The sequence below is a fragment of the Lissotriton helveticus genome, chromosome 6 (assembly GCF_964261635.1).
Source record: "Lissotriton helveticus chromosome 6, aLisHel1.1, whole genome shotgun sequence".
Classification (NCBI taxonomy): domain Eukaryota; kingdom Metazoa; phylum Chordata; class Amphibia; order Caudata; family Salamandridae; genus Lissotriton; species Lissotriton helveticus.
The window spans coordinates 999823226-999843853 of record NC_136067.1 but is presented as its reverse complement, the minus strand read 5'-3'; the positions used below and the strand labels follow the sequence as shown (position 1 = coordinate 999843853).

Sequence of the window (20628 nt, the reverse complement as noted above, 5' to 3'; positions counted from 1 at the left end):
GGTGCGGAGGTTTGAAAGTAGTTTTTCTTCGAAGAAGTCTTTCCAGTCACAAGGTAAGGCGACTCCTCCTTTCGGTGATAGTGAGCATGGGCATCAACTTCATTGTTTTCCGCAAGAGGGTGAGAATGGAGTAAGTGAGTGTAGTAAATAGATGTTCATGCGTAGATAATGTAAATAATGAGAACTGCAACAACTACAGGTGCCCGGGGAGGTGGGAGGGTGCATGTGAATTGACAACTCTACATGCCAGGAACAGATGCTTACTGGGTAAGTAACAATCCATTCGAGGCATGTGTGCTGTAGATACACATGCTTTGCAGAGACTTTATAGCAGTACTCTCCCAAAGTGGTGGCTAATCAGTAGATGTTGCAGTTGTCTGAAAAAGTGTCTTCAGGACTGCTTGCCCAACATTGGTTTGTTGGAGTGCTAGTATATCCACACAATAGTGTTTGGTAAATGTGTGTGGTGTAGACCATGCTGCTACTGCTTTACAAATGTCAGCTATAGGAATGTTACCTAAAAAGGCCATAGATTTCCTATTTACCAAGTGCAATGAGCACTAGGTATACATAAAGTTCTTTTAGCTTTTGCATAGTAAGTGTGAATGCACTTAACAATCCATCTTGAAACGGTAGACTTAGAAATAGGATTGCCTTTGCGTAGTGGTGCAAATGAAACAAACAGTTGCTTTGTCTTATGAAAATCTTTTGTCCTTTCGATATAATACATTAATCTCTTCTGACGTCAAGTGTGTGAAGAGCACGATCTGCTACTGAATCAGGTTGAGGAAAGAACACAAGTAACTCAACTGATTAGTTCAGATGGAAAGCAGAAACTACTTTGGGAAGGAATCTTCGTGTGAAGAACTACCCTATCTTTATGGAGTTGGAAGAAGGGATCTTCTAAGGTTAATGCCTGTAACTCACCAACTCTCCTTAATGAAGTAATTGCAACGAGGAAGGCAACCTTCCATGAAAGTAACTGTAAAGGACAATTGTGTAATATTTCAAAGGGTGGACCCATAAGTCTTGTAAGTACAACATTAAGATCCCATACTGGTGCTTCTATAAAGGCTTTAATGACAAGAACTTTAAATAAAGATAAATGCTGTCTGTTCTGCAAATCTGCAGCTACTGTGGCCAGGTGGAATCGAATAGATGTGTAAGCTAGCGCACATTGGTGTAAGTGCAGAAGGTAACATATAATGTTCTAAACATAGGCATGTAGAGAAATAACGTTGTTGTTACAGCAGACAACAAATGGTTTTCACTTTGCAGCATAGCAAGCTCTGGTTGTAGGTTTTCTTGCTTCTCTCAGAATAGTCATACAGTCTGGTGGCAAATGTAAATATTCAAACTCTATGACCTCCGGAGCCAAATCATTAAGTTGAGCTCCTTGGTATTTGGATGCTTGATTTCTCCATGGTTCTGAGTGAGAAGACTGGAGATGAGATGTAGCTTTTGATGTGGAACTATCGACAGCTCAAACAGGGTGGTGTACCATGGTTGACAGGCCCATGTGGGAGCTACCAAAATCAGTGTGATGTTTGCCTGAGTTTCAGAACCAGAAACAGGAGTAGGAGAGGCAGAAAAGCATAGGCAAATATCCCTGACCAATTAATCCATAGGGCATTGCCTTTGGAGATAGGGTGTGGGAACCTGGAGGCGAAGTTTGGGCATTGTGCGTTGTCTACTGTAGCGAACAGATCTATTTGCAGGTATCACCATTGTTGAAAGTATGGAAGGAGAACTTGGAGTTGAAGTTCCCACTCGTGTATTTGCTGCATCCATCGGCTGAGGAGGTCTGCAATTTGATTTCTCACACCTTGAAGGTGTTCTGCCAGAATCTGAATTTTGTGATGGATTGCCCATTTGCAAATCGTCTAAGACGGGCGTGACAGTTGGAGAGAGTGTGCCCCTCCCCGTTTTTGTACATAGTACATTGCTGTCATGTTGTCTGTGTGGAATAGGATAGCTTTGCCTGTGAGATGAGACTGAAAAGCTTTCAGCGCTAGAAATACTGCTTGAAGCTCTAGATTGTTGATGTGGAGACGTTTTTGTTTGTCGTCCCAGAGATCCCGAAGTTTGCAATGAAGGAGATGTGCACCAAAACCTGTGAGAAATGCGGCTGCCGTAAGCACGATTTGTAGAACAGGGTCAATGAAAGGCCACCCTTTTTAGGTCTCGCCTATATAGCGCATGCGCGCTGCATGGGAGACCTTTAGCCATCGGTACCCTTTTTAAGGCACAACAGTGCACGCGTTCCATTGCCTTCAATGGCAACGCGTGCACGTGTGGCTATTGCCTTGCGGGCTCGAGCGCTGACACCATATGTTTGTAACTAAATTGCAGACATATGGTGTCAGCGCTCGTTCCCGGAAGGGAAGCAGGCGCAGGCCCCCTCCTCTCTCCCTCCCCCTGCTGCCAGCATGAGGCGCAGCGCGCTTGCTTTTTTTATGTCAGTCCCCCCGGGGCACAAGCAGGCATCCACTTCTGTCTTTTTGCTGCAATCAGCTGTAATGACAGAAGTGGATGCCTGCTTATGGCCCAGGGGAACTGCTGGACAGCCGAGAATCTGTCCCAAAACGGCAAACTTTAAACCAATGCCACCCTGCCTTTCATTTTTTCTTCGCAGTAGCAGCATTACTAAATATCTAAACAGGGTGGCTTACTCTGGGTCTACTAACAGAGGAGGCTGTCTCCCTGTCAAGTGATATCATGTCATGTGACAGACACCGCCAGCCTGTCCTTCCTTTCCAGCCAACAAACAACACGTTGCATTCTGGGACCTGTAGTTTCAATTTTAACCTGGCACTTGCGGGCTTTAAAATTCCCTGCACGCAAAGTGCTGTTAGCTGAAAGCCCGGACCGGCATTAAGTGTTTGCATGATATGTAATGGAGCCACTGCCACTATTGCCAAATCGGTAATGATTATGTTGGAGGCAGGTAGCCAGAACCCTTTCATCACATGAGGAGCAGTTAGCAAACCTGCCAAGTGCCAACCTTAAGCTAAGTTTCGCTGCGCTGTCGCTCAGAAAGGGGGCGGGGCATGGCGAGTGGGGCTTTGGACCCCCTTCTATGCCTAAATAACTTTCATTTGCCCTCCCCCTATAGGAAGAATGTCTCATCTGGGTAACCAAAAAAATAGAGCCCTGCTGTGCGAAGCATTCACACCTGTCATAGAAAGATATTCTACGAACGGGGGTCTAGCTCCCCTTGCGATAGGGTGCCTACACGGGGTCGCCGTGTGTGGTCCCGTGTGAAATCGTGCGCCACCCGGCCGCAGACGCGTGTTAGTTGGCAGGCCCACGTGTGTAAAATGGCTTTTAAAATGGATAGAATCTGATTGTGTTATCTTAATGTGTGTGAATTTGGTAGCAGATGATGGGCTTACCTTGAGTTTTTTGGGGCGGGGGTGTCCAATCGGAATGGATCTGTGCTTTACGCTGCGTTGTGCAAAGAGATTTAGTTCTATACTTGGCACAACATTACAGCCCCGCACATTATTGATTGTGGCCCATACCAAGTGTCTGTAGCTAAGGCAGTCTGTTTCTCCTATGCCTTCTGTCTGGTACTTGTAGTTTTGCTTTTCTGTTGTACACATAAGTCTCGCAAGAGCAACTGGACGTCAAAGGCAACTCAAACTTGACGGAACAAGTTGAAATATATGTTCTCATGCAATATGCACTAAAGTTCTTCGTATGGATGGGAACACAAAACTAATGATCGTTTAATGGACTGAACAATTACTAATACTCTTATTTATTAACTATTTTGTAATTGTGTCTGGAAATGACATTTAAAATGGAATACACTTATGTAAATGTAAAAAAAATGCAGTCATATCGGTTATAGGCTCTGAATATATTTTTGGGATATAAATCGTTGTAGTTTGATTGTTTTTTCTAAAAGTATGTATATTTTTAAGTTGTGCGCATCCCTCAATGCAAAGTACTTTATTGTACATTGCAGGACGAAAATTGATGGGTAGGGTCAACGGCCAAGTGGATGTGAGCGCAGTGACCTTTGAAAATATCAGTCACTCGCGCTCGGCCAGGTCCCCGCACATCTTCCCGTCTTCAAGCTGTTTTTTAGTGCCCCCCCACAATCCCCGAAGGCCCTGCCCCTAAATCACCGATGGGGTTCAGTCCTCTTATTAGATGTTCCAGAGAAACTCTCTCATTACCAGTCATTTGTGGCCACTCTTGTTTTTCAAGGTAGCAAGCCACTGCCCTTCGGAAACAGGATCTGCCGTCTTTACACCAAGGGAGGTTATGTTCAGCCTGCTGATTGCAGGGGCAACTTTCAGGTCACTCCGAGGAGCATTAGAGGCCCTGTCTCGTCAGGATCACTTAAGCATCGGGTCCTAAAGGCGGAGCTTCGGCAGCAGTGTTGTACCGCATCTCGTGTCTGGCCTCACCCCCTAAGTTGTTGAACTTGGATGTACTTATTTTGCAAGTGAGGTCCAATGTATGCTTATTTGTTCTTTTAAAGGATTTTCGCTTTGGTATGTGGAATTACTGCTTGAAGAACGGGTTTTAGAAGCTTCCTTGTATTCTTTTACAAGCATCAACTTCTTTCATTGACTTTACAGGATTCATTCCATTCAGGTAATTCATTGCCTGGGTAGCCAGGATTATTCAGAAAGCCTATCATTTTCTTTCATGTCCTATTACAAAGATTTGTTGCATGAAATTATTGGTGTCCAGGAAAAAAAACATTTTGACGACAGAAAATAACAAGCATTGGCATAGCCACTAGGTCTCGCTTTTTTGGACCTTATAAGTTTTTAGCCATGCAACTGTTAATGTTGTTGCACCAAGGATATTGTGCTGCATAACTAAATACTTATAAGGTCCCAAAAGCGAGACCTATTGGCTATGCCAATGCTTGTTTATACATGTTGTGGGCTCCACTACTGCAGAGAGCGATGGGTGGGGCAGTCTACCAACACTACATCTTTTAATTGACCCTGTGACTGATTCCACTGACATGCTAAGCATTTTTGTAGTGGACGCATGTGTAGTCTTGAATGAAGTCATCATTCCTAGTAGCCACACGAAAGTCCTGACTGGCTAGGTTTGGTTCTGCAGCAATAGATTCTGGATATTGCAAATTCAGGCTACATTGGGAGAGGCTAGAGCTGTGTGTGTGTGTTAAGAGTGGCTCCTAGATAAGATTGTATCTGTGAAGACTGTAGGCGAGACTTTTGCAAGTTGACCGTGAAACCCAATTGGTAGAGTTGGTGTAGCATGTTCTAGGCACTTTTAGTGTGTGCTGGCTTTGATGAGCCAGTCGGTATGGGACGACATGAATCTGTAGTCTTCTGAGAAGAGTTGCTACTAGTGCTAGACATTTGGTAAATACTCTGGGAGCTGTAGTTACTCCAAATGGGAGTACTTTGAACTGGTAGTATTTGTCTGCTATCGCAAATCTGAGATATTTACGATGAGCTGGATGAACAGGAATGTGAAAATATGCATCTTTTAAGTCTAGTGTAGACATAAAATCGCCTTGCTGTAGAAGAGGAAGAACCTGGTCTTAAGGAGCCGTCCTTTTTGGGGATTAGAAAATAGAGAACCATGGCACTGTAATGGAACTGGTTCTATGGCTCCTTTCTCTAAGAGAGATTGCACCGCTTGTTTGAGTAACTGTAAATGGTCAGACAATAGCTTGTGATTGCGTGGTGGAAGGTTTGGAGGATTGGTGGTAAGCTCCAGGCAATTACTAGGTCGGATAATGTCAATCACCCATTTGTCAGTTGTTACGAATTGTCAAATGGGGAGAAATTGTTGAAGTCTTTCCCCGACAGGTGTTAAGTGATCGGGGGAGGGCGAGGGAGTGTGGACAAGTCACTGTTTGTTAGGGAAAAGGGGTGTTAGGCAGTGTGGCGCCTTTACCCCTACCTCTGGAACGGTTTCCTCTATAGAAGCCTCTAGAGGTAAAGGATAATTTGTTGCTTTTATAAGAGAAAGCATTTGGGTCTGAGTATGTTGTTTTAGACCATAATGCATCATAATAATGCTGACATGAATAACTTGTATAAAAGTCTGAAAGTGAAGTAGGACAAATGTTTGTAACCGTGACCAAGATCTAGTGATCGAAACGCGTAGGTTGTTATGCTGTGTGCTGTGATGGCACAATGATCAAATAAAAAACCTGGACGAGTGAGAGTATAATTGTTTGGAGGTGAATTAATTTCAGGGAAAGTCCATCCCTGTGAACTCGCACCAGCTGTGCAATAGCGTGCCCTCGGTAAGGGGATTACTTTGGTGTTCAAAATATATATATTATATATATATATACATGCAGGTGCTAGAATGATTCATATATATTCGCTTCAGTGTTGTGTTACCAATCCAGGAGGGTCTTGTGCTTTGCTATTTTCCTCCTTTTTGACCCCTCAATGCATTTGTGTGCACAATATCATTTATATGTATATATCTTAAAGTGCATGATTCTGTTCATTGTTTTCATTTACATGTATTATAAGTATAATGATAGTTATTATAGGCTGATCGCACATTACTAGGTCATATGATGTATGTTAACACAATAGGATATCTGGAAAGACACACATTAGTCTTAGACACTTGGGGGAGAATTCACAATTTACTTTTGGCACCTTTACTCACAAATATCAAAATAATTTTGTGAAAATGTATAAGATCAGAGCAAGAGTCTCCAAGGGAGGGTGAAGCGGTGGCATTCCAAAAAGGAGCATTTCTAACTTTCCTTCATGAAAGTTGTACATTGGTGCTAACTGACTCAAAGGTGATCTTTAATGAAGGTGTTAACATGCTAGAGTGTGTTCTGTGAGTATATAAGGTCTGCAAAATAGTTATTAGTTAGGAAAAGCTTTACATGAATCAGAGCCAATTTATTACTAATACCAATTAACTGAAACAACAATATACTCAAATGGTAGAAAAAGGCAGGCTAGACACGCCCAAGTGTCTAACACATTAGGAGAGTGGTCTTTGAAACTTGCACTCACGATTTACAATCCCTTCTAGCACCAGATCAAGTGTGCCCTAGATATAGTGCTCTATTATGCAATTTGAAACTCATTCATTCAGTTCTGCCATCTCATTTTAATTTCCCATGCTTTTCCATTCAATATATGATGTTTTGTTATGTTTTTTAGCAAATATCAAAGCTTCTTTTTCATGAGCCAACTTCCCTCTTTTAAAATGGAACAGAAAATAACATCACGTTAATGAATATTTCAATAAACTTTATTCGGATGAATAGCCTACTCCAGAAAAACTGTGGGCTTAATTTCACACGGCTCACTTGTGATTTGCACATCCCGCTAGGCAGCCAGTTTATTGCACTTGGGGAAAGGGTGTCAGGCATATTTATTTTTATGCCATATGCACTGGAGCTCCCAACCAAAACGTCAAGAAAAAACAACTTGGAAAATGTTATGCATGTCCATGTGCACATGCGTTTTTTGGGAAATGCATGTGTACTTCAATGTAAAATCATGCTGGAAAATGTGTATGGTTAACAAGTAATCAGTGGTTAAGCATTCATTTACAAGTCTTCAACCAAGTAGTGTTATCCTTGAATTTTACAATTCAGTTAGTGAAAGACTACTAGTCATTTAGACTCTGATAAGCATTGACAACAAAAGAAAACCTAAAAGTGTGAAGAGGTATTAAAGCAACATTTTAACCTTTTCGTGAACCGTTCCAGTGATCTCCCATCGTACCTAGATTCGGAACATTTCTTCCCTCCTAGCCAAATTGTAGATTCTTCCAAGAGGAGAGATTAAGGTCATATTACCGCCTACGAGGAGGCTGAAAGCTGGATGTTCTGTGTTCCTTACGGTCAAACTTATCATGCCCTTCCAGGAAGCATCGCTGGCAATAGAGGTCTTCATCACAGCCATGGCATCGAAGAGTAGCATTGTTGTTACAAATGCAGCACCATGGCAGTTCTTCGTCATCACTGTCCATTGCCTTGGTCAACTGAACAGGTTTTTTTGTCGAAACTCCGGTAGGCTGGACAGGGGCCTTCGCTTTTGTCCTTCTGGAAGGGTTCTGTTTTGCAGGATCTGTTATGTTGGTGTTATCTGCTGGGATATTGAAGCCACTAGCTTCATCCAGATTCGCTTCCTCAGTAAGCTGTTTAAGTATTCTTTGAATGGCTGCTTCTTCCATTTCATCATCACTGTCTGGCAGCTTATAGTCATCTATGGTTACATCATCAGGGTTTTGACCTCGGAGAATTGCTAGTCTCTTTCCAATTTCTAGGATCTTCTCATCCCTGGTGTTTTCATTCTTCAGTTCCGCAGCAGCCTCAGCTAGTAATCTTTCTTTCTCCTCCTGTAGCTGCTCTGGATCTAGGTCCACAGTAAAGCTTTTGCAATCGTCATGCCCACCTGTTTGGCTAAGATTGTTCATGGTTGGAAGTGCGGCACCATCAGCTGGTTCAAATCTTCCATCAATGGCCACCTCCTCTGTGAGCTGTGTTAAAAGGTCTGCAGCCTTTTGTGCTTCAGTTCTAGTATCTGGTGGCTGGTGCACCGGTTTAGGAACTTTCGATGGAGGAATTACCCCCTGTAATGCAGCAAGCCTGTCTCCCATTTCCTCAGTGGTGGGAATAGGTTTTAGAGGGTCATTTCTGAGGGCGGCAAGCCTGGATTCGATCTCTGCATCAGACACAGCTTTTTTGGGCTTGGTTTCCTCTTTCAATCTGTCCAGCCTCTCCGCAATAGCTCGGTCTTCTTTGCTAAGGCCTTTATATCGTGAATCCTGTATTCCAGGGGCTCTCACAGGACCAGACAGTGGACCACTTGGCAGGTTTTGCTTAGCTTCTAAAGCAGCCACCCGTTTTTTATAGTTCGCTGGTGGAGACCATTTCGCCGTATTGTTCTTTTGAGACACTCCTCCAGTTAGCTCAACGTGACACTGTTTGCACACTTTCTGCTGGGTGTTCCCACAGCGAGGAACAACTGCACTAAACCCAATACATCCAGAACAAAATGACTTGCCACAGTTCTTGCACCCACACTCTTTCTTGAAGACAGTAAACTTTGAGGCACAACCATAGCATCTTCTGTCCATGATGACAGGTAAAGGTGTTATGCACCACAACGTACAAACATAGATGTACAATATTTCATGGGTTTTCTTTAATTTTATGTTAATCTGTCAGTCAGTGGATTTCGCATCACTACATTCCTTTTGATTTTTCTTTGTCAGCAGATTTAACTTCAGAAAGTTTTAGCTAAACAGACGTACAGCTTAAATCAGTATTGTGTTGGCAGTTATCGTTCCAATGCAGCTGTAATGAGAGAGGTGTACAAGCTTTCTTCGCTATTTATTTAGATTTGAATAGCTCGTCCCAGTCAAAGGAGTTTGGCATTGCAGGCTGCTCTGGATTTTTTGGAATTGCTGGAAATTTTGATTGCATTTGCTCCCGAAATTCTGTCAACTAAAAAAAATAAGAAAAACACAATACATTAGAGCAGTTAAAAGTAAACAGTATGCCAATGCATTACTTCTGCTGAAATTGTACAATAATTTGCCTAGCAGGTATTAGATTGTAACCAATCATCTTCAACAGCATTCCAAAACTATACTCGGCATCAGACAATTCCGACTAGTATGGGTGACTGTCATATATACATTACTTAAAAAACAGGAAAAGGGAATAGACGAGATGCAGGATAATTGGCAAAGGATAGCAACGCCCCACACTAACACTAGTCAAGTCCGAAAGCTTTATTCGATTGAAAACAAACAATCGTAAAAGCATAATAGCAGCATTTCACAAATATTAAAATTCCTATGAAATTCATTTATACAAATTAATTAGGTTAATTGCGAGATAAAACATTATTAAACTCCACAAGCTTTCCTGAATTTTAAAACTGAAACATTTAAGGAAGAAGCAACTATTTCCTTAGACGCAAGACCTTTTTCAAATAAGTTACCATCCTAAAAACAATATGTACATTGTCTAGTTGTTATAATTGCCAGAAGGGCAGGTCTACATTGGCGAAGCCCAAACCGTTTTAGAAAAGGTACTATGCTCATTCTTCTGGCGTTAGAATAAAATTTACAAAAAAGAATAACATGAATCGAGGTCTGCTTTTGACATTTTATCACAAGGGCACAGCTGTAAGACTTGGGACCAGTCGTTCGCAGAGTAACAAATCTATAAAAAATTCCCAAGCAAAAGCGAGTTAAAAGGAACCTGTCAAAATCACTCAGGACCAAAGTGAGGTAGGGTTGTATGTTAAAAGTAATTAAAATCAACTGGTTGTGCAGGACTGTACGTTTTGTGATTTCAGTTGATAGTCTGGCAGTGTCTAGCAGAGACAAGCCCTTTGATTTTAGTTCCTTCCTAGTTATTTCCCTGATGTTACTGGGATTCGTAAAGTACTCTGGGTGGTCAAGATCTTGAAAGAACCTTCGAGCATAGCTTATCTACGGGATTTTCAATGTCCCATCGAGTTTGAAAACGTCCCGAATGATGTCTTTATTTAGTTTGGTCTCTTCCTTTGTCCAGAATCTGTGCCAGAACAGCACAGGTTGTATTAAATCTGAAACAAAAGAGAGGCCCAACTCTGCGTGACAAATGCTTGCGGAAGTGCCATTCGGAACAGATAAGATATATTTTAGAAAGAATGTTCTACTCTTTGGATGGGAAGCAAGTCCACTGGTCCCCAAACCCCAGTCCCGTAAATTGCAGCAGAGACACATTTAGCTTTATATTTTGATAAGCTCCTCGAGTAGTCTTTTACCAAGTTTAATTGCAAAGGTTCTGATGGCAGATGTGGTGCGCAATAATCCCAATTTTTTTGCAGATACCACCTGAGACCATGAGTCATTGTGGGCAAAGAGAATGCCGAAAGATGAACATTTCTTGGTGACCCGATCTTTTGTCCTGATACAAAAATATCTTTAGGTTTTTTGATGCCAGTACCGCATTGCATGATAAAAGTCTTAGAGGAATTAATTCTTAGGCCGAGCTCATTCATGAATCTTGAAAAACTATCCAGAACCCTCTGCAGTCCTATATTAGTACGGGACATCAGTACTGCATCATCTGCATATAAAAGGGCTGAAATAGGTCGCCCGCCACTTGGGGGAAGTCACGATTGTCATTTAAAAGGGCCACACCCAACCCGTTTATTTACCGATTAAAAAGAAACGGAGCAAGGACACAACCTTGCCTGACTCCGCTTTTAATCGGGAAGGGTGCCGAGCATTCGCCTTGCAGACCACAGCGCACTCTAGCAGTGGCATCACTATAAAAACGTTTAAGAAAATAAATAATCTGTGGATCGACCCCATCACTTTTCAAATTGACCATAGTTTGTTATTAATCACGCAATCAAATGCTGCTGTGAGGTCAACAAAAGCTCAAAATAGATTTCCCACCTTGGCCCTAGTGTATTTACCAACTAAAAGAGATAGGTTCAGACCCTGCTCAAGAGTTCTCCTCCGCCCACACCTGAAGGCGTTCCAAAATTATTCTGCCTGCTACTTTTGTGGTAGCATCTAGTAGTAAAATGGGCCTATAGCATACCGGATCCGGTCTATCCCCTTTTTAAAAATGGGGACAATAGTTGATTCTACCCACGTAGGTGGGAAACCAGCTACACAGCTAGCATTTAATACCTGTGACAAGAGAGGTCCCCACAAGATAATATCAGATTTAAACAGGTCTATTGGAACCCCATCGGGGCCAGGTGCCTTTCCGCCCTTGCTAGCAGACAGAGCTCGCTCCACCTCATCCAGAGTAAACATTAGTGCATTCGCTTGTGAGGGGAGGTTCAATTTACAGACATCCTGGGCGGGGCAGTCCGTCAGAGCAGGAATTGCCGTGCCCTGATAGACCTTAGTAAAATGATTGATCCATTGCTCCTCTGTTATTGCTATTTCTAGTGATGGGCTGTCCTCCCTAGCTAGGAAAGGGGTCGTAACAACTTCCCAGAAAGCCGCGCTATCCTTGAGCACTGATTCAGTAAGTAATGCACCCCACAGCTCCGTCTTCATTGTAGCTTTCCTATCCCTGATCGCTAGTTTATATGCGTCTCTGGCCACCTTTACCTCACTATTGATTCTTGGGGTTTTATGTAGCACCCTTTTTAAATGAGAATAGGCTTGAGTGCATCTTTAATCAAACCATCCTTTGCTAGCACCCTTGGTGTTTCTCCATTTAGTTAAAGACTCCCTGATGGCTTTCGAGATAGCCTGAAAAGAGGCTAGTATAACTTCTGAAGTGGGTGTATCACTCAGGCATATCTCTATCTCTAGTTTAGTTTTGCCCACCACTGATTTAATCAGGGCATCTTGATCCACCGAGGACCAGCGCAGGGAAAAACCATTAGAACTCTTTATAGCTAGGTTACCTGACAAGCAATTGTTCTTGTTCATTCTTGAGATTATGTTGGACGGAAGTGAGATACTAGGCAGAGAGGAAAGTGATCACTGCGGGAATTTTCGGCAACATAAAAAAAATGGAGTGTGTGCGTGATTGTTAGAGACTACTACATAATCAATGGTGGAGCAAAGGCCCCTACCATTGAATGTACATGGCATGGGAGCAGGGGTTGGGCATGTTTCATTTGCGAATCCCAGATAGAGGGCAAAAATAAGCTCATTAAATAGATCCCCCAAAACAGAATGACCAAAATGGGATACGTAAGCCCCTTCATCATTAAACGCTTCACACTGTTTATCCCCAGCGTTTGCACATAAGGTACAATTAAAATCCCCAACCAGAATCAACATTAAATCTTTACTTCTGCCTATATTTGTTAGCCTTTTTAACATGTTATAAATCACAGCTCTTACATTATCAGATGGAATATTATTATATAGATTAAGAACTACGATCAGGTTTATAGAGTCTAGGTACAATGTGACTAGTTGAAAATACTTATGTGCATACAGTGTTATCTTTTTAGAGTTTATGTTACATGATATATATGTACAAAGCCCACCCTTAGACTTACCACTCAAACTGCTAACTGCTGGTGATAGAAGGTCCTATAACCGTTCAGGTGAAATGCCTCCTTCATCCAGGTCTCCTGAAAGCACAAGATCTCGAACTGGCTAATCAATTCCCCCCATAAAGGATTATTTAACTTGGAGGATATACCAGCAATGTTCCAAGAAAGAACATTGCAAAGATCGGGTTTACTACTCAAAGGATGTTTAACTATATCGGTCATAATAGCATCCTCTGGTATGTTATTAGGGTGCAGAGGGATGTTTGGGGAATCCAGAGTTTCTTCAGATAATGGGATCTTTCCCTCGAACTTTTTTTAGGCCTCTCGCCGAATACAAACATTGGGGCAACTAGGAGACTGACCGTCTAAGTACCCACTGGGAGGGCTAAAAGATCGTTCCGCACTGAGCCCTTCCACTTCAGAATTTATAGGTACTTGGATTCCTGAGTACAGTCAATCTATATCAGGGGTCTACAACCGGTCGATCGAGAGCTACCGGTAGCTCGCCGAACCCCCATCAGTAGCTCGCGTTTTGCATCTCAATTTTGTAGCCTGTTGTTGTTATTTATTCTTCTTAAGCCTTTTTTCATAGCCGCTACCTGCCATCACCAAAGCCAGCTGCTCTGATTGGCCCAACTGACCTCAGCTGGGGCGGGGCAGGGCAAAGATTATGACGCTATTGCTGAACTGGTTACCTCGCCACCTGCCTTTCACTGCAGACTTGATTGTGCGACACGTGTGCCGGAGCAAGCACCAGGCGGGTCGGATCAGAGGAGCAGGTCCCGTAAAGCCTGCTATCATGCAGGTGGCGCAAGCAGTATTGAACTGCTAGGAACCTGCACCACCTGCCTTTTTCTGTCTGGGTTCGGAACATATTTCATCAGGAGCAGATCAAACAGTAAGCGCTGGCCTGGCACTGTTCTCTAGACTGGAGCTGCAATGTGCGCCTTGTACTTAGCTGCTGGTATGCCGCGGGCTCTTGAAAGACTGGAAATGTCTTTTTCTCCCGCTTTCCAGCTCTGGGTTATAAATCAGGAGAACCAGTGTGTCGCCAAGTTTCAGTTTCATTTACCAAAGGCACAAGAATCGAAGCTCTGAGTCTGCACTCCTAAAAAAATGTAATTAAGGACCCGAAATCTGAGCATGCATAGTATTGTCCGTTCCCGGGTAACGGGAACGCATGACGGAGCACTGAGCAGGTAGCACTGCATGTGATGGTCTCGAGTGTGAAGTGGTGTTTGTTGTTCCTTTTCCCAGTTTAGCCGGTCCAGTTTTCTGTACTTTGTGGCGGTTGCAAGTTTTCCCACTTCTCTCTTTCCCACTTCTCTCTTCTCGAGCAAAGTTTTTCCCCCCGACTTGCAGGATAAGTTTCACTTCATAAGCCACATAGTTTTCTCTGAAAAGTTGGTTGTGCGATGTTACTAAAATGGCAAAGTGAAAAAATAATGTAGGTACATTTGCAGAGAGGTCCACATGATTGTAAAAGGTCGCAAAAGAAAAGCTTTGCCAGCTCATAATTGTAAGGTGCTCCCTGAACTCGGGTGCATAGCCTTGATAAAATACTGCAGGGGGACAGGAGGTGTAACAATGGTATTTGTGAGTGCATCTTTTTGCTGTGCTTTAAAGTGCTACTAGCAACATGTCATTGAGGTGTGCAGTGTTGTACAGAGTCCCTGATTGGTGCATGCTGTGCAGATCCCCCCCATAGTCTCATGGACAGTAGTTCACAAGTTAGCTCAATTAACACGCCCTTCAACCGATGCTTGCTCAGTGCTGACCTCTGGTCTATAATCAGCCTCTCATTCAGGATGTGTAAAGGGAAGGGTATGGGTTGCAAGCTACAGAGATTAAGAGGGTTCTTCAAGCCCCTGTTAGTAATGGTTCCTTTTGTCGTAACCCAGCGAGGGCTCTACTAGGGGTAACAAAGCACAGCAGCTGCCACCCAGGCGCCGCCTCGTTTTACCCATATCATGCCAAACTCATCTGCCTCTTCATTGCTGGCGCCCACCAGTGACCATTAACCCAGATCACTGCCTACAAACCCTTCTGTACCTCCTCGGGGTTAAAGGTCGCTGCCCTCCTGACACTTTTTGACCAGAAGACACTCTCTCCAGCGCAAGGCTGGCTAAAGGCCAGCTGTATCACCGTGCACCTTCAAACATGTCCTCACGCCACACATTCTTCAGAATGACATGTCCCATCTTCCCTCTCCCAACAATTCTTACCTGATCACCAAAGGGACTGGGGCTGGGCAATATCAATGCACGTTATGAGGAGAAAAACAACTTTCAAAACCATGTTCATTACGGGGAACATCGACTTTGTGGAGGTGATGGTATTTATTTAATTTATATTTGTGGTTTTATATTGTTCTGATGAGGCCCAACAAACCATACCAATGCAATGCAAAGTAGAACATTTAAACTTTACAAAAAAGAGAGTATGTGGTGAAGGGGAAATAATCGCGGTTCTTCTTATTAAAATGAGTCTCTTTTTTTAAAAACTAATGACCACATCTAATTTAGACTTTAATAAATCACATTTGGTAAGGAATATATGTGGAGGTTTAACTTTTGCAGTGTGTGAACAGGTTGATCGAAAATCACAAAAGGAGGTCATAGGCTTGTATCTCGCAGTAGTTTGTTATACTTTCGAGGAATGCTTCCAAGCAAGCCAAGCTTTTGCTTCAGGTAGCACAACCTGCGGCTGTCTGTCACTTCAAAAGAGGGATTGCGGCCCATTTTGTTCAAACGACAGTAAGTGCTCCAAAGAAAGGCTTAACCGCATGCGCGCTAGCGGTTTTGAAAAACCCGCGTTACATGACGAGCTGAGCTCGTCATGAGTGTACGAGAGGCGTAACTCATGACGAGCTCAGCTCGTCATGAGCGTCGAAGGGGTTAAAATCAATTAAACTGGGCGTGGGGCGTCTCTCGAAAAAATGCACAAGTTGCTTGGCCTTTTAGTAGCTCACGACGATTTTCACTGATCAGAAGTAGCTCTCACTACAGAAAAGGTTGAAGACCCCTGATCTATATCCTCCAGTGAACGCAAAGCATCAAAGCGAATGGACACTGGGATTAGGAATCTGGGCTCCCTGAAACGCCTCGTGTAGCTTCCCATGTAAGTGGTATCTCGGGATTTGATGGTTTATAGAAATAACCTAATGGTAATATATGTATATCACTAGAATTAGGAGGCCCGTGGTTTGTCCTTTGCAAGATTGTGCGCACCAGAAGAGGTGAACTAAAATGTAACACAATACATTCCCCTTGAAAAGACTTCCCTGAGGGTCCGACCCAACCTATTCTTCGGGCCTCTCCCCAGCTTTCAAAGAGTTAGGTGAGACAAAAAATAAAGTCAGAAGGGTGATAGCCTGCCCAAAGGAGAAAGGTGCCACTTTCGGCAGAAATTATACAGCTAAAGCTCAACACCAGTTTGTCTGGAAAAAATATTGTGTAAGACAGTTGAACAGAGAGTGCCAGCAGCTCACTCACACGACAGGTAATTTAAACAAAGAAGATGAAACGGGCAACCTTAAAGAAAGATGCAACTGGTCCCTGCTTGGAAAATGACAAATCAAACACTTCAGACAGCTTAGATTGTAGCGGGGAAAACCTGCCAGCTGCCGAACCAAGCCATAAACTTGTCCTAGCGGAGTGCCTGGCAGCCAGAACAACATCAATGACCTCAGGGGGATGATCGAAGGAAACTAAGTGCTACCACTCAATCTCCACACATAGAGGTGCAGACTGCAGAGGCCTAGTGCAGGACTCTGCCCTTCTGCTGTGACTGCAGATCCTCCCAAAGTGGCCACTTGTTCAGAGGGCAGATGGTGATATCCAGAACTCCTGGTCATCACCTCTTCCTGGCCCAAACCGCAGTCACGAGGATGACCTAGGCCTTGTCAGACTTGATCTTGTTCAGAATTCAAGCCAAAAGGCGAAGACATAGAAAGGCAGGCCTGGAGCATTAGACTTTCTGGCAATTGGAGTCTCTGCCCACCTCTGGGCTTTAACATATAGAAGTGAGCAGCTGCACTTGACATCCCCCGACGCAGAAGGTGAGCCCATAGGTTGGGCATCCTGATTGCTTGGATTCACGACGAGGCAGACACAGCCACGCTGACATATCCTCCCTCATTTACGACGCTGAGAGGTGTCAGGAAGGGATGAAGGGTGAAGTCACTTGGAAACTCGACAGGCCGCTAGAGGAGCACATCCCCTGGGCAGGCAGCGGAGAGTACCGGGTCGGATCCCTGGTCATTGAGCATTTGCCTATTCAGTGACTAGTGACAATGGCCGAAGGGAAAGGAAACAAAGCATTGATGCAGAGCAAACTGGCGAACACCGGAGATGATCAAGACACCACCCACCCTGAGGTTCAAGAAAAGAAGCACCCCCCACAAGCAACACGACCCAACGATCCAAGATATCATGGCGGCAAATACTCGTGTACACACTTCTCTCGAATCCAGTCATGACACAGTGAATATAGGTCTCCCTCATAAGAGCGGACCTTTGGAAAATAGACACCAGAGTTAAACTAGTGGAAGACGCTACCACAGAACTCCATAAAGAGGTCTCCCTGCTCAAGCAACAATTGCAACAACTGCAAGACAAGCAAACCAAAATGGAAGCGCTACTCTACTACTACGAAAGAATAATGTGCGCATCCTAGGTGTTCCAGAACGCCCAAAAAGCCCTGCGGTGGATCTGTTTGTAGAGGATTTAATCTAAAAAAATCAGCAACCAACGAGACTCTCAACCTATTTCTCTATCGAATGAGCTCATCGAGTCCCATGGGGAGGCCTAAGCCAGGAGCTCCCCCTCGACCGATAATAGCCAGTCTTTAATTTCAGAGATCACGATGCTATACTCCAACCGGAGTGTGCTAACTCGCCAGTCAAGTTGGAAAACAGTGTTGTGTCCTTTTTTTCTAGACTTTACCATGAAAGCCTAAAATGAACGACGCAGTTTTCTGGTGGTTAGAAAACTGCTGCGAGACAAGGAGGTGAAATTCAGAGTAGAAGCCGACGGTAAAACATGGTTCTTCTCCTCACCTGAGGAAGCATGGGACTGGCTGGAGGGCTGGCGTCGAGTAGAGAAACCCCATAAGGAGAGACACAGGGGACCTCAGAATAATAGACCAGATCGCCTTATTGAGCCGCTGAGCAACTCTGCCAGCAAAGAAACAGACTCAACAACTCGCAGTTGAAGCAGCAATGTTCTTGACTGTGACATGAGCAATGCTAACCACAGCTAAGTGACTATGATGGGGTTATGTACTACCTGTAGAGCACTGCAAGGATCTTTCAATGAAGTAGTTCTGCCTATTCTGCCTAGGGGCGCACTCCCAGCGTTGGGAGGATTGATAACATTTGTACAATGGGCTAGGACTATATGAAGGGATTGAGGTCTCCCCACGTAATACAAATCATTTAAAGAAATAGTTAGATCTAGGCGGGGGCTAAGGGCTGTAGACTAGGCACCTTCAAACGGAGGGAGGGGAGACAGGCACTCAGCCTTGTTGGGGGGTGGATAGTTCATCCACTGGCAGGGGGGAAGCAGGAGTTGGGGGATGCCAGGAGGGGTGGAATGTTTTGTTTATATAGTCAATTCACAGGGTTTGAAATACTGGAATCAGTCACACGTTGCATCTCTGCATGTGCAAGATATGAGGTCATGTTGCTATTTAAGATCTGTTGGTCCGAAAGTCACTCAAAGTTTAAAGGTGCGACAGAAATAGCAAATATGGAATTCTTTGCTCCTTACAATTTGTTCTTGGGCTCCTATAACTCCAATCTAATGGAACCATGGTGGGAAGACTTGTAGAAGCATCACTCTCGGTTCTGACCTGGAACGTCCAAGGAATGGGGGATAAAATAAAATGGGGCATTGTGTTACAATATTTTTTAAAACAGGCCCCTGATCTGGTCCTGTTACAGGAAACACATTTAGTGGGAATAAGTGTAAGGCCCTGACGGGTTGGGGTTATAAACTCCTGGTCCATGCGGGATACACATTGGGATCCAGGAGGAACAGGAATCTTAGTCAACAAAAAGTCTTGCACTCAATCAAATACGAACATGGGCAGACCCCCGGGGAAGATTTGCTGTTCTAGAGGCAAGTTGGGAGGGGAAAGCGCTCAATATAATTTCAGCATACCTCCTGCCAGGGCTGGGTAAGGAGACACTCACAGACCTTGGGAAAATCATGGTAGATCTTCCAATTAGAACCCTTATTCTGGGTGGGGATTTTAATATGACTCTGGACGATTACTTAGATATATAAACAGTGCTTCCAGGCTCGCCACAGTACGCATACGTCAGTTTACTAAGGCCATGGGACTCATTCAAGTATGGCGATACTTTCACCCAGACCTAACCCACTTCACCTACTACTCTAATGCCCACAAAAGCCTATCTTGAATAGACTGTTTTTGACACACGTGGCAGATATTGGTAATCTCCGGAATCCACGATGCCTACCTCAAGGTATCTCTGATCATTCTCCGGTTTGGGTGGAACTTACATACTACAACCAGAGACAGAATAACGTAATAGTCATTAGCCTCTGGCTGCTCAAAATCCCAAATATAAAAGAGAGCTTACTAACCCATGCAGAACACTATTTCAATGAAAACGTTGGCTCAGTTGAATCAGCACAAATAATATTGGAGGCCTTAAAAGCGGTTCTGAAGGCGCAGACATTGGCGCTCAAGGTGGGTTATAAGACAAAAACAGAAGGAACAACTAGTACAGCTTGAGAGTGAGCTCGAGCAGCTCGAAATAGGCCACGCACAGTCCCCGAGCGAAAGTACTGCCCATCAACTATACATTAAGCAATTAGAATATAAAACCCTGGCTGGTGAGTGAGTAAGGGCCCGACTGCTTGACACACGGCACAGGCTCTATAGCTCATAGAGCCTGTGCTGTGTGTGTCTCCTGAGCGATCTCCTAGCTCATGAGATAGAGCTGGCAAAATGCTGGCATGGCTGGAAAAAGGGAGCAGGAAGAGCGATAGGTACCTAGATTAACACTCAGTATTAAGCAGCATATCTCAGATCCACAAGCTGTCGCAGATGCCTTTGCAGATCATTTGGAGAAGGTTTATACCTCAACTACCGCCATGGCAGAAGACTCCCACCAATTGTTATCCGATATTCATTTGCCTAACCTGTCCACAGAAGACAGGGATAGACTGGGGAGGATCTCTCAGACGATGAAATCCGCCTGACAATAAATAGTATACAATCGGGGGAAGGTGATGGGACCCAATGGAGTCCCTATTGAATTCCTAAAAACGGCCTCAAATATCGCACCCCACCAGCGAGAAATGTATGATGAGAGTTACGAAAAAGTAGCTCTCCCGGAGGACCAAAGGTTAGCTTCCATTGTGGTTATTCGTAAGCCAGGGAATCATCACGCAGAGAGCTACAGATCCTATAGGCTGTTTTCGCTAATAAACGTAGAAGCGAAAATCCTTGCTAAACTCCCAGCGTCTCGCCTGATCACAAGGATCCCTTTATTGGTCCATGCGGACTAGTCAGGCTTTGTGCCAGACCAGAATACCGCACTAAATATCCGTCGCCTTCATAATGTTCTAGGCCACAAACAACTCCTAGAGGAAGACACACTGGTATTGTCGCTAGG

At 43.9% G+C, this 20628-nt stretch overlaps 2 protein-coding genes across 2 annotated transcripts in view; both read right to left on the bottom strand.

The window, feature by feature from the left end:
• Nucleotides 1-7223: 7223 nt before the first annotated feature.
• On the bottom strand, nucleotides 7224-9075 carry ZFYVE19 (zinc finger FYVE-type containing 19). The gene has a single exon (XM_078648638.1). It carries the CDS (start codon nucleotides 9073-9075, stop codon nucleotides 7789-7791), a length of 1287 nt encoding a protein of 428 aa, XP_078504764.1. The 3' UTR covers nucleotides 7224-7788.
• TMEM242 (transmembrane protein 242) overlaps nucleotides 7224-20628 on the bottom strand; it is a 59886-nt gene continuing 46481 nt past the window's right edge. The window contains exon 4 of the mRNA XM_078648639.1: nucleotides 7224-9445. Coding sequence (XP_078504765.1) covers nucleotides 9332-9445 — 114 coding nt within the window. The 3' untranslated portion in view covers nucleotides 7224-9331. The remainder of the gene's footprint in view (nucleotides 9446-20628) is intronic.